The 14,751-nt window shown below is 39.9% G+C and overlaps 1 protein-coding gene across 1 annotated transcript in view; it reads left to right on the top strand.

Annotated features, from left to right (window-relative positions):
- Hecw2 (HECT, C2 and WW domain containing E3 ubiquitin protein ligase 2) overlaps window positions 1-14,186 on the top strand; it is a 158,041-nt gene extending 143,855 nt beyond the window's left edge. The window contains exon 28 of the mRNA XM_055616959.1: window positions 11,797-14,186. Coding sequence (XP_055472934.1) covers window positions 11,797-11,908 — 112 coding nt within the window. The 3' untranslated portion in view covers window positions 11,909-14,186. The remainder of the gene's footprint in view (window positions 1-11,796) is intronic.
- The last annotated feature ends 565 nt before the right edge of the window (window positions 14,187-14,751 follow it).

Raw genomic sequence — 14,751 nt, forward strand, 5'->3', positions numbered from 1 at the left:
TCTTGTTTGATTTTAAGTCTTTAATCCTTAATCTCTGTAGCTACTGGACTACTCAGATGAAATCTTTCTCTCTCACACATACACAACAGCATAAGACAATTTCAGTGAATGGTAATATAGCTTTACCTATAAAGCAATTTATTCACTGATACCCTGGTCATTGCCCTCTGTGAGAGTTAAAGTATCACTTGAGTGCAAAAAGATCTGTGAAATGGGTTCCAACCTAAAGACATTATTTTATACTACTGAGTCTAGTACTCCTAAGACCAAAGCATATACAGTCAAGCCATTTTCCTCCTCTTTCCTGGTGCATGTGAGTCACAGAGCTGGGAGACGGTCTGTCTCAAGCCGGTCAGCTCCAGTGCATTCTTTTCCCTCCTAGTGATTCTGTGTCAACGTTTAAGTCGTGATGGTATACATATCTACTAGATAAAACAGATGGATGTCCTCCTCACTAATAATACATATAAATATTTGGTATAATAATTAATATACTTTTTGAAGCTCTTCCTCTTACAAGCATGGCATCATCTTTGCATGAGAGCCTAGAACCTGCAGAGTTGGAAGGCTGAGAAGAGGGACAGCAAGCTGTCATTGCAAGCCAGGGGATGACAGAGAGGCTCTTGGTCTTTCTTTCCAAACAGATTGTTCCATCTTTCAACCTTCCAAGAAAGCAAGAGTGATTTCTAACTCTTTTTTTTTTTTTTTTTTTTTTTTTTTTTGGTAGCCCTGGGTAGCTCTGATCAAACGTGCTCCAAGAAATGTATTAAAGTGTATATGGTAGTCTCTGAGCCCAGAACAAGTCCTATCTATGACTTTTCCCCACTCTTCGGCAGTAATAAAGTAATGAGTGATATAACCAATAAATAATGATGGAGAGTAGATTTCTCAGTGGTGTCTCCATGGAGACCAGCAGCCTTAACATATTACTGCACTTCCTCTGCTTTGTGGTTGCTGGTTGGGCTAGCTCCGCATTTGCATTTCTGTAGAAGACTTCCTACCCCCTGGAGCTCTGATGGATTTTATGAGTGAAGAGTAAACTCACTTTATGGCATTTCCTCTTAAACAGTCCAAAAAAAAAAAAAAAAAGACTGTTCACATCTCTACAAAGCATAAACAGTCCTCTCTCTCCCAGCTGCATACAGAGCTCCTGAGTTCATCTGAGATTTCTGCCAATGGGGCTGGAAAAGGAGACTTGGAAAGCAGCAATGATTGTGGAAGGGTGGGGTTTGACAAAGGGGGAAATGTTAATTATAGAAGTTAGGAAAACAAATATAAGAGCTCACCATGAAATAGGTGTCTCAAGGAAACAATTTTATACAGTAGAACAGGACTGTTATTTCGTGGAGTTTGAGCCCAGGTTGACCTTGAGTATGCAATCCCCGCGTTGGCCTCACTCTCAGGAGCGCTGGCATCATTGGCATGCTCACCCAATGAAATAGGCCCGAGATCATACAGTTTTTTCCTCTCTCTCTTTTAATGAGAACCTTTTTCTCACTGTAAAATTCTAGCTTTTATTTTTGTTATAAAATGAAAACTTTTTGCCAACATGCCAAGGAACATATTTAAAATTCAAAATACATTAAGTGTGTAGAAAGTATGCACATATATATCAGTCAAAAATCCAACAGTGAGGTAAATTCTGGTAACAGGAGTATCTGCTTTGACTCGTCTTTCAGAGGCTCACGTCATACATGCGTGCACTAATTTGAAGATAAAAATTGCACTGCACAAGCTTTTTACAAGCTGCTTTTTGGGTATCACACCATTAATTATGAACCTCTTTCCATGTCTTTAAATATTGCTCTGCAAGGTCACCCATCAATAATGCAGTTTTCCTCCTCCAGTGAAAGAGCCTTGTCTACTGTTGAGGAGAGCTTTCAGCTAGTAGATAGGAAAACAACAGAGGAGTCCCGAAACTCTTTGCTCAGTTAAAATAAATAAATAAATAAAATAAAAAAAAGAATAAGCCCTGGAGACACCTTTCGGCACCACTTCTTTTGTGAATCTGTCTAGCTGCTGGTGTCTGGGGTGGCTGTTAATGTGGGAGTGGCTTATGATAGATTCTCATAACATATTTTCTAATACAATGTCTGTCCTCAACACCTTTCCCCCTGCCCTCCCACTCAATTCTGAATAACAGAAATACTTAAAGATTTTACTTTACTCTTCCATTTAATGAACTTATCAGCTTATTAACGTGTGTGGATGTGATCCATCTTTTGGAGTGGTCTTTACTTTGGGAGGTAGGTCATTTATTATAAAAGTAGATTGGGAAACTAGCCAGGTGGTGCCTACCTGCAATTCCAGGAAGCAGAGGCAAGAGGGTTCAATGTTCAAGACCAGCTTCACAGTCCCTGTCTTAAAAGGAGGGGACAGGATGGATATCTAAAAATGGGCCCAGGTAAAAAGAAAATCACCGAAAGAATTTGCAAAATTGTAATGAAGAGGTTCCCTTGCTACCTGCAGTGAAAGATGACATAGTCCAAGTTAAACTAACAGGCCTTGAGAGCTGTTTCATAAGTCATCCTTTATGTATATATTGGTGGGCAACAGACAGCATAACTGTTAAAGAATTCCTTTCCTTTGGCTTCACACGAGCACAAACTAGGTCCATCTCTTATCACCAGCCTTCTCTGTGACACACTCACCTCTCACCGGGATCACTGCAGCAGGCGGCCAGCCAGACTCCTCCTGTTCCACCTACCCGACATTTATTCATCTCCTTCTTAAGGGTTTCTCTTTCCTCTACTTGTAGCCTTCAGGTGACTAAATAAAATTCAGACTCCTTCCCAAGCACTGGCAGGTGGGAGACCTAGTCAGACCCTGACTCAGCCCACACAGGCCTTAGTCACTAGCCTCTTGGCTACTCTTAAGCATAACAATCCAGTTCTGGCTGAAGACTGTGGGACCTGCTGCCCATGTCTGCTTTCTCATCCCTGAGAATTCAGCTAAGATGCTACCCCACCACAAGGGCCCATCTGGCTTCTCCAGTCAGTGCTCCTGTCACTTCATGTGGCCCACCTTATTTCTGTCAGAGGAGTTACCCTAACTCACTCATCAAGCCCACCCCACCCCCACTGCTAGAATATAACCCTGTGCGAACAAAGACCTTGTTTGAGTTTCATATGGCTTTGATCTTCAAAATGAGCTAAACACAGACATCCAAGGCATATTGTTTGTAGAATGTTCTTTAACTCAGCTTTGTATGCTCATCTGAAAAGCTGAGGGCTGATATAGCATTCACATTAGTCTAAATGAGGTCATGCACACAAAGTAAGTGAAGGCTTACACAGCAGTCAGTAGATGGAGTGAAGACGGAGCTTGCTTGGAATGCACAGTTTGAAATATTTCTCTGCAGGACAGGAATTCTCCCTGCAGTAGCATTTCACCCTGTTCTCATACATCAGGCATCTTCACTACAGTGACCTCATGAGACACTGGAACAAGACTTAGGTGACAGATCTAATTCCCTACTACTTGCTTTGAGCAGGTACTTATGTGACACTCAAATTGATCTCTATCCAGCTCACCTTAAAACATACGGAAAAAAATGGTAGTCTTTACAGGAACAAATGATTAGTATTTTTGTTCACCAAATACTATTGAGAAACAAGTAGTTAGGGTAATAAATATCATAGATTTACATCCCATTAGTTTGTGTTTATTGATCACTTGGCTGAGTCAGAATTTGCAGGATGCTACCATAGGTTACATAGATATTTGTGACATAGTATTAACAAGTATTTTTATTTTAAACTTCTTGTTTAAAATAAAGCCGGTAATTAATGGGGATACTAGAGAAATTAACATTTTTATTTTATGTGTATTTAGTGTGAAGGTATCAGATCCCTTGAAATTGGTGTTACAGACAGTTGTGAGCTGCCATGTGGGTGCTGGGAATTGAACCCAGGTCCTTTGGAAGAGCAGACAGCACTCTTAACCACTGAGCCATCTCTATAGCCCTAACATTTTTAAAGAATTAAAAATATTAAGTTATAGCAAATTATACCTTTGTTTGTGATAGTAATGCTACCCAGACTAAGAAAACTGGCACTGGGTAACTTTACTGAACCTTGTCACGTTGGGTGATTGGTAACTTTGGATTTCTCATGCTGATTCAAGCCATGGTTCATCTTCTGTTCTTTATCTAGATCCTATATCCTTTGCCTTGTTTAACGGCACTTCTGCCCTCTTCTTGTACACTCAACCACTGTTCTTTTTCAGCCATGAAATAAATGAAAAAGGATTTTGCATGGACACACAGGCCTCCCTCTGGCCACCCTGCCCTCTGGCCTTGTCCAGCTTTGGCCCTTGTCACTTGCACTTCTCTAGTTTGCTGATGATGTAATGCTTTCTATCCCAGGCTTCCAGGCCATCTGTTGTTCCCATCCTTCTTCTTGATCCAGAAAAGCCCGGCACACCTACAGAGCCTTCCAGCCTTGGCATAGACAGTATCCTCCGAAAAGCCTTCCCCAACATTGCTGAACAGACTTGTAACTCATTGTATTATCATTGTATGCTGGACTACAAATAACCACAGGAATCTTTTGGATTAGTTAGACAAAGGTGTCTTCGTCTTCAGGGAAAATACAGCCCCGATCTGGGACTAATGGTTTATCAAACAGAGCCAAACGCATGCTGGGTCTTAGAACTACTTGCCCCAGGCAGATTCCCCAGTACAGAGCACAGGCTGCATGACCCATAGGCTTCACTTGCTGGGAATTCTTTCAGGACAGACCAGACCCTTCTTCCTCACTCCCTGAGTAGCTCAGTGCTTGGCATGCATTAACTGTACAGTGAGCATTTGTTTGGCAAGTGAAGCACTGACATGCAAGTTGAAGATTTAAGTTTTGATCCTCAGAGACACTTTGCATGCACATGACATACTTTCATGATATGGGACCTTTCAGGGAGAAGATAATATGGCTATTTTTCTATTAGCGAGATTCTAGAAGTGAAAGGATTAGATTCTTCCTGAACACCCATTGGTCCCTGAATTGGGAACTTGAAAAGCCAGAACAGGAGTGGAGATGTGAGAGCAGAACCCCTGAATATGCAACAAAGAAGGCAAGGATTATCTCTTCCAGACACAACAGCTGATAGACGTGTGAGCACGCCCACTTCTCTCAGACACTGGAAACTGCGTAAAGTTTAGACTTGATAAGTCAGTCTGCGAACATGCACATTGCCAAAGAAATTTTGACATTGAGAAATGATATGTCTCCAGGATCCTTGCGTAACTTGTTAAGATGGTTGTTTTTGTTGCTTGGGTTTTTTTTTTGGGATGGGGGGGTTCTGGTTGGTTGGTTAGTTGGTTCGTTGGTTAGTTTGTTGGTTGGTTGGTTGGTTGGTTGGTTTAGGTTTTGTTCTCCATAGTCCCCAACCCCCAACCCTGACAGGATTTTCTGTGTAGCCCTAACTATCCTAGAACTTGCTCTGTAGACCAGACAGGCCTCAAACTCACAGAGGGTCTCAGCCTCCAGGATGTTTTTAAGTATTTGTTTTGATTGATGAATGTATTGATGAAAAAAGTGTAAATAGGAATAAGAAAACTGAGGTGTGAAGGGAGAGACATCACTGCAAATCAGATTTGTTGGCACATTCTTATTTATAATAAATACATAAAGGATTTATTTAATGCCAACATATTTTATTTTTGTATTACACCTGTTATTTAAGATAAGATTTAAGGTTTCTTCTTCCTTTCTCATTTTAAAATCTTGATTTAAATTTCTTCTTTGTCTTGCATTTTGGGTGCTTGTACAAAAAATTCACTTTTGGGTATAGAATAAGTGAACCAGTGAGTACATTTAACACCGACAGAGACTTGATACATTAATCAACTGAGTATCTTGTGAAAACATAACTGTGGTGCTTACCGGGTTTAGATACCTGGCTAACCACGGGAAATGGAAAGAGGGCAAGCCTGTGGCCCCTGCTTACCATCAGGAAAATCCAGAAAGCACCAAGACAGTCATTACATCAGACCGAAGATCTGGAGGTCTTGAGAATCTTGGTCTTGATGCCAGCATGGTTTCCCAAGGATGGGTGCAGGCTTGCTTTCCCAGAGTGGTTCTGGCTGCATAGACTGAAGTGAGCTAAACTCGTTATGGCTTCAGGGTGGCTGGCCTTGGGAGATTTGAAAAAAGAAAAAAAAAAAAAAACATTCTCTTACTGAGACTGAAAAGCTGGGTGCGCTCTTGCTGCCAATATCAACACAGTCCGGAGGCCTGCCTGGTATTTTCTACTAGCTTTTTAAGGACATGGAATGGGTGGGGGGTGGAGTGTGAAAAGCCTCAGAAGTTTTTGTTTTGTTTGTCTTTTTTTTCTGCCTTTCTTTCTTGTACTTGGCTCATACAACAAGCTGATGGTAAATATTGGGCAACTTCTTTAACCACACTGTTCCTCAATTTCCTTATTAGCAATGCTGGCTTGTTTGTGTGCAGTTTGGAAACATTTGCAAGCACACAGAATGTCAGATTGGACACCCAGTTTAGATATTGTATTTCCAGTTGGCTTGATGTCTCTCCATCGGTGGGGGCCACCTACATCAGGCTCATTTGGAGTGAACCTTAAAATGCAGATCACCAGGAACTCCCCCCACCAAACCATCTGAGTCAGACTCTCGAGAGTCAAAACCTAAGCTCTCCTTAGCTGATGGTGAGGCACTTTAAAATGCCCCACTGAGGACCTCTGTTCTCTGGTAAGCCTGAGAGTCAGCTTGACAGTTTGATCACTTAAAAATCCCCTGGTATCTCCCAGGTTCTTCTGGACTGACCCAGACTTGACCATTGTGCCTACAGCTACTGCATACTGTACTGAGTAGTTCCTTAAAAATTCCCTAAAGCTTTTTTCCCCCTCCAATCCTTTTCCACCGACACATGTGACTATGGTCCAAAATGCATGCAGAGTGGTGAGGGCTTGCAGCTCGCAGGCAGAGGTTGCATGGTATTAAATGAGTAAAAAAATGCTGCCCGTGAGCAATAACATCTCCCTGTTTTTAGTTGAATTGTGGACTTCCTTGAGGAGACCCAGGGTTGAAATACTAGGTTTTGTTGGGCCACTTACTTAGCTTTGACCTTAGGAAAACTATTTAATCTTTCTACAGTCTGCTCTCCAGAATGTAGGCTGTCTCTAGCCTCGTGTAACATTCTCCAGAGGATCTGTTTATCCAGAAGGAAAGTTAGCCCAGATGTAACCAGAGAAACAACAATGGCATTAGATTGTGGAGCAGTCATGGTAAATATGTCTCATGACTGAGGAGAAGCAAAACAAAACAAAAATTCTAAGATGAAATGGTAGATTATTTGGAAGTCTAAGAACTACATTATATGTTCCAAGCTATCCTAGGCTACAGTTTCTCTCTCTCTCTCTATCTCTCTCTCTTTGTGTGTGTGTTTCTGCTTCTCTGTCTCTGTCTGTCTGTCTTTCTCTTTCAGATACACACACACATACACACGCACACACACATACACAGTTGTACAATATTTCCAGTTGTGTTGAGAACTGTAGTGTCCAGGCTTGGAGAAATTCCTAGATAAGATACAATACCAAATATACTTACTACAAACTAAAAGAGACATACAGAATTGCTGTTGGTTTGCCTTGCTTCAGTATTGATCCTTGATTCATGATTGTATCAGCTCAAATCATCATCACATTCCATACCTTCCCTTGGATGTTTGATGGCCTTGACACTTATTACTAGTTTCTGATTGCTGCAAAACAAATCATGCAAACTTAGTGGTTTTAAACAATATCCACTTCTTGTCTCCCTGTGTTCTTGGTACAAGAGTCCAGGCATGGCCTAATGCGATTATCTACTAAGCCTCACAAGACTGAAATCAGGTATCTCCTGGGTTCTTTCTCATCTGAAGGCTTAATCAGGGAAGGGTGTGTTTCTAAGTTCTTTTAGGTTATTGTGATATTCATTCCTTTAGGCTGTGGGATTCATGGCAGCTTGCTTCTTCAAATGTAACAAGAGAGTCCATTTTATTAAGAAAGATTAGACAATGCTACATTGTCCAAATGAGCCCAGCTCATTGTGGGTGGTGCCATCCCTGGGCTGGTGGTCCTGCGTTCTATAACAAAGCAGGCTGAGTAAGTCATGATGAGCAGGCCAGTAAGTAGCACTTCTCCATGGCCCCCGCATCAGCTCCTTGGTCCAGGTTGCTGCCCCGTTTTGAGTTCCTGTCCTGGATTCCTCTAGTGATGAACAATATTGTAGAAGTCTAAGTCAAATAAACCCCCTTTTCTCCCCAGATTGCTTTGGTCATGCTGTTTCATTTTAGCAATAGAAACCCTAAGTAGGACCGTAAATAAGCTGTAGAAAATGAGTGTTGGTGAAGATATCAAGCAATTAGAACTCCTGTGTACTGCTGATATAAATGGAAAATATGAGACCATTATGGAAAAGTGTGGTGGCTTTTAAAAAATAGTAAATATACCATGTTGCCATAACACTCAGGATCTCTTTCCCAAAGACTGAAAACAGTGATTTAAACAGAATTGCATGTGTCTGTTTATTGCCTCAGTATTTATAATAGCCATAAGTAGAAACAAACTCATGTCCACCCAATGGATGAATAGATCAACAAACCATAGTCTACACATACAGTGGAATTATTTTTCAGCTTTAAGAATGAAGGGAATTCTGAGCCACGGTTACAACATGAACCTTAAAAACACTATGCAAATTGAAATAAGCCAGACACAATGCAAAAATATGTTGATTCTGCTAGTTAAAGTACACAGAGTAGTAAAAATCATAGACAGAAAACAGAACAGTGAGTTCCAGGGGCGCAGGAGGAGGAAAAAACAGATATACTTACTGTTCGGTGGATATAGTTTCAATTGCCATCTGTAAACATTCTGGAGCTGGATGATGATGTCAGTTGCTGATCCATGTGTTTTAGTTCCAGTTCCTGCTGCTGTTCTGAAATGCCCTGGCAAAGCAGCTTCAGAGAGGGAGAGCCGAGCCTATCTTACAGTTCAAGGGGCATCTTTGTCATGGTGGCAGGGTCTTGTGGTGGCTGACCATCAGGGAGCAGACAGTCAATGCTAGCGCTCAGCTCACGGTCTCGTTTTCACACAGACTGAGACCTTAGAATAGCGTCTCTCCTAGTGAATGTGTGCCCTTCTACTTCAACCAGTCCAGACTAGATAATCCCTCATAGACGTTTCCAGAGGCTGGCCTAATCCCGGCAACCTCTGATAAACAGCCCCGGAGGCTTGCCTCCCAGGTAATTCTAGATCCTTTCAAGTTGACAGTCAGGCGTAACCACTGTGCCATGTAAATGCGCTTAATGCCACAGAAATGGACATTTAAAAGCAGCCACAATGGTAAATTTTACACAATAAAAGCACTGCAAAGAAAAGGCAGGCAAAACAGTGAGTGTAAAGAATAAGTAGACTTGTTAAACAAAGCAATGAAAAATTTAAAAAACAAACAAAAACCAATGAACTACCATATTTCAGTCAAATGGGATAATGAATATTCCCTGTCACACAAAGCTTGACATGTTATTCTGCTCAAAGCATATTTCACTTCTGTATTTATCTCTCACCTCCTCTGGAAGAAAAATGAAACCTTTATGTTTGGTTTTGTTGTTGTTTTTTTCAAGACAGGGTTTCTCTGTGTAGCCTTGGCTGTCCTGGACTAGCTGTGTAGGCCAGGCTGGCCTCAAACTCACAGAGGTCCTCCTGCCTCTGCCTTACTGAGTGATGGGATTATAGGCCTGTGCCACTGAACCCAGCTGAAACTATTTATTTTTTATTTTCAGAATTATTATTATTATTATTTATTGTTTTTTCCTGAGTTTCACACCAGATAGATTTTAAACTATCCCTGGGACCCTGTTGTAGTATGTTAGTAAAATTTTTGCCTTAGGTTTCAGGGCTGGGCTTCATGAGGAGATATCAGAAGAATTATGTTAAATGCAATTCTAGGATATTTGACTTTTACTTTGTTTTGTTTAGAGTTTGCCTTGAAAGGTTAATGAGGTGATTCCCACCAGTGTGTCTCAGCTGTTGAGGTATCAGGAGTGGAAGTCCTGAGCCATCAGTGTTATTTTAACAGAGCCCCTCACATTCCTGTTTCTAATAAGTCATGTGAACACACACCTGCTTTATTACTCTTAATTATGTCATGTTTTCCATGGGTCATTGTTATCTTTGGGAAATTTATTGAGGGCAATCATGATAGAGTCCTCTTGATGACAAGGAAATGTACCTAACAATGCACCTATTATTGTTCAGTAGAACACAATGTGATGTACCAGGCATTCTATGAAATGTGTTTCTGTTATTTTGGTGAACTCACACCCTTCTAAGATAAATTACCTTACTATATTATTAATCCTCCACTACAGGTAAAAATCTGAGTCTCAGAATTCTAATAAGACACTCTAAATCACATAGGTGGTGTGGTTGGTAGAAGTGGGATTCAACCCCAAGTCTCCCCAAATTTTAATCTTCCCCCAATTCAATGTTACCTATAGGAATAGGAATTATATTATCTGACAAGTAAGAAATGATTTAACAACAACTATTTGCACATTACTTTTTTTTTTTACAAAGATCCTACTAAATAATCATGGCTCCTCCAATAACATGTTGCCTCAGAGTCATTTTTTAAGTGTAAACTACTTAGCTCCAGCAAACAAACTGTTGTGCATTCAGGATAGGGTACATCCTATCCCATGTCAAAAGTGCAGATCTGTCTCCTGATAAGATGTACTATTTGTAGACTTTTTTTTTTTCATTGTGAATCAGGTGCAAATAACAGGAAATCACCCCCACCTCTCATCTTGGCAAAAGTGCAGGTATCTCTGAAAAAGAATGCTGTACATAACTTTAATTAAATGGGCATTTTAATGTGTTATGAACAGGGAGAAGGCAGGGAATTCAAAGCACTCACAATGGCATCCTTAGACAAGTCTAGCCAGGGACTTTCCCCAAACTCTGAGCCACAGTTTGGTCTTCAGACACAGTAGCTGCCCTTCCCTGACCAAGAGCCACACTTTTATCCAAGGGACATCCACAAAACTGGCAGTGAATCAAAGTGAATCACTTTGTAAAGCCTTTATTCTTGTCTTTGATCAGAGAGGAAGAAAAAAGACTAAACTTGGCTTTTCTTTTTCATACAACTCAGCAAGCAATAATATACATAAACTATATCTTCTAAAGATTGACGTGTAAAGAAAATATATGTGTCCTACTTTCCTAAGAAAATTGCAACCCTGAACTTTTAAGTTGGAATATCTTCACTTTTCCCCAAATAACTTTGAAAATGGTAAATTTGAATATGTAAGAGAAGCACTCCTAATACAAATACTAGAGTGGTGGTTTTTCCTCATGGGCTCAAGATCCCAGAATAATGACTCATGAGACTCCAAATATATTTAAATACCTAGGCCATACAGCTAGGCTCCTCTGTGACTAGCTCATAACTTAAATTAACCCATTTATACTAATGTACATTCTGTCACATGGCTGGTTACCTCTGCTCAGTTACTGTGCGTCTGTCTTCCTCACATATTTCCATATGAATCTCCCGCTCCTGGCTCTATCCCAGAATCCTTTCTGCCTGCGTCCCACCTTTTATTCTACCCTTTCTTATAGGCCAGAGATTTTTTTTAATGGATATGCAATGCTTCCATACAATACCCAAGATATTCTCTCTACAAGTACACACACACATGCACACACCTTCACTATACCTACATGCTCGTACATACACTTTTGTTTACCCAGCCCCCCTGCTAAACTATGCCATATTTCTTCTTTTTGCAGAGCCCACACTTGTTTTAACCGCCTGGATCTTCCTCCATACCCTTCCTTTTCCATGCTTTATGAAAAACTCTTGACAGCAGTTGAAGAGACCAGTACTTTTGGACTTGAGTGACCTGGAAGCATGATGCTCATCTTTTTGTGGACAGGCAGTTTCAGAAGCCATCCTCCAGAAGAGTGATATAGCATTGGTAGTCTCAAGCCTAGGCTTCCATTAAAAGAAACTGAGTGCTGCTCTCTGGGAACACATGCTCCTGTGTTTCGGGACTGGCTGTGAGTCCTCTTGGAAGGATTGGAGTAAGCTTGGTGCCCATGGAACAACCCAACAGTCTTTCAATCAACAGTTCTTGACTGCCAAACCTTTCCCATTTGTTATGTTCCAAGATAAAGACAGATCTGCACATTATCAACTCCATGTTGGCTTTTGAGAGTCGGGAGAATCTTGAAACACTTCTGTGAAGCGAAACTGGCAGCACTGACCCAATCTCTAAATTAGCGCAAGTGAAAGAATATCATAAAAAAATACGTTTCCTGAAAATACATGTGTTTAAGCCCTAAGTTATAACAGAATATTCACTTCTTGCTTATGAGTGCCTGCATGGTGTGCACTATAGGTTTCAACCTTCACAGGACAAGAGTGAAAACGAAACCAAGTCAGTATGAGGTAACTTTAAAGATTTGCAATAAGGTGGTCTGTGACAATGTATATGCAAGTGGTATGTGTCTAATTATGGCTGAAGACAAACTTATTCAATGAATTACTAATGACAGATTTTATGCTTTATAATGCATGAAAACAATTTAAAAATATTTAGCAATTAATCACAGCATATCAGAAAAATGTACACAGTGAGTTCTGTTTATTTTTTTATAGGTTCATTACATTTCTGTTCTTTAAAATGTATATAAGGACCTACCTACCTACCATATTGTATGTACCACCTCAACATCTCCATGTTCCATGCTTACTTGGGCATCTTGCTAGTATGTACCCTTTCAAGCACGCTCAAGGGAACTAAAGGGCCTTTTATTTTTATAAAGGTTAAAAAATTTCCCTGAAATATTTTGCACTGAATGTACCAAAGTCAATGGGACATTATACTACGACTAACAGCGGCTCCATCGTTTGACAAGTAGAAGCAGCTTCTAAATCAGACTTCCTCCACAGTGCCATGTCAACCACTGCAAGGACTGTGCATCTAAGTAATAATTTTTTAAGACTCACTATATGTGATAGGATGACATGCATTTATTTAAAATGCATTAGACTCTCTTCCATCCATCAACTACTTTATAGGATGGCATTTGTTACAGATATCTCGTATTTCCCCCCACTGCTTTTTACTTGTACAGAGCCACTAAACACTAAGCTTGGTTAGGGAGTCATCAGCAATGACAGAGAGCTCAGCTCTCCTTAATGGTGAGAATCCCACTTTCCCTCATCAGTGAAGATACCATAAATTGAAACTCTCAATACTATATTTCTAAGCCTGCATTTTCACTGATGCATAATTTTCTTATTAATATCAAGAAAAAAAAAATTTTCTATGGTCTCTTAGAAACTGCATGTCCTCATTGACAGGTCTTCCTAATTTGATGAAAGGATTTCCTCCATTTTAATTGCTTTGGGGACTGTTCCACACCATTGTTTGTTCCTTGATTTATGACCATAACTAATCAAAACATAATACAGTGAAGTGGAATTGAGGGTGGTAAAGCCCTTGGATTAACATTTAATTTGACAGCCTGAGGGGTTACAGGCATTATCTGTACATTGCTTTGAGAATCTTGTTTGTAAGTATCATGGACTTCCTGTTGTGGGAATGTGGGTAACTTTACATTTTATAGAGGTTACATGCACAGTTCTCATAGGTGTTTTATAAGTGCAGTTATTCTCCTGTTAGTAAAGCTGTGTTTACTGTTGGGACCCTCAAGAGGAATGACACTCATATTGTGTTACTGTGTTAAAGATAAGTACTGGGTGTGGGAAGATATTCCAGGAGAAAACAAATTATAGAATTCTGGAAAAGATATATGGGCTATTTATTTGTATACCATAATGGGGCCAGAAAAAAATAGAATGACTAAAATTTTTGACTGGAATTATTAGTTTGTACTTATTTGTCATGAATACAAGTATATATTTAATTTTTGAAAACTGCTTTTACTTGTTTGTATTCTTTCATCATAAAGAAAACAGAGCACGCTAATACATTTTTAAAATCACATTTTGATGTATCAGAGCATTCCCTAACAGCTATCATGGGCTCGTTAAGAGAAAGCTGCCTTTCTTTCAAAAATACATTTCTAGATCATGTTAGTGTTCATTTGGCTTGAGACACTTTGCCACCATATGCCGTATTGCTAGGCAAAAGAGATTTGAAATAAAATGTTCCTCCATAACTATTTCTAATAAATGCTGTTTTGCAGTTGATGCTAAGGCACTCAGCTTCTCAAATAACAGTTTTAAATGTATCCAAACATTCTTAAAGTAATAGAATTTAGTCCCAGTTGACACTGTTCTCAGAATTGGGATTTATCAAAATTGTAGCTAGCATATCAGAAAACCATAATAACCCATTAATCTCCATGGGTAAAACAAAAAGCAGGCAATAATAGGTCTACAAAAGTTAAACACATCCACAGAATAAATTAGATGTTATTGTACTCTACAATACATATGTTCTTCCAGACTGTGAACCCCAATAACTTGGCTCTTTGGTTTTGCCTTAAGAGATTTATACATAATGCTACTAACAGGGTAAAAGACAAGTTTTGACCCACCATGTTTGTATAATCTTTGAGAGCACAGGCACACTGTTGGCATTCCCTCCATGCCAGTCACAGCATTTGCTGATGGAGCTACAAGATACTAAATCTGCCCTTCAGAAAGATGCTCATAGTCCACTACAGGGGACTGGTGAGCTTTGGTTCCAAAAGCATTTTAAATAAAAGACA

Source organism: Psammomys obesus, unplaced genomic scaffold (genome assembly GCF_907164565.1).
Source record: "Psammomys obesus unplaced genomic scaffold, mPsaObe1.curated_primary_1811, whole genome shotgun sequence".
Lineage (NCBI taxonomy): Eukaryota > Metazoa > Chordata > Mammalia > Rodentia > Muridae > Psammomys > Psammomys obesus.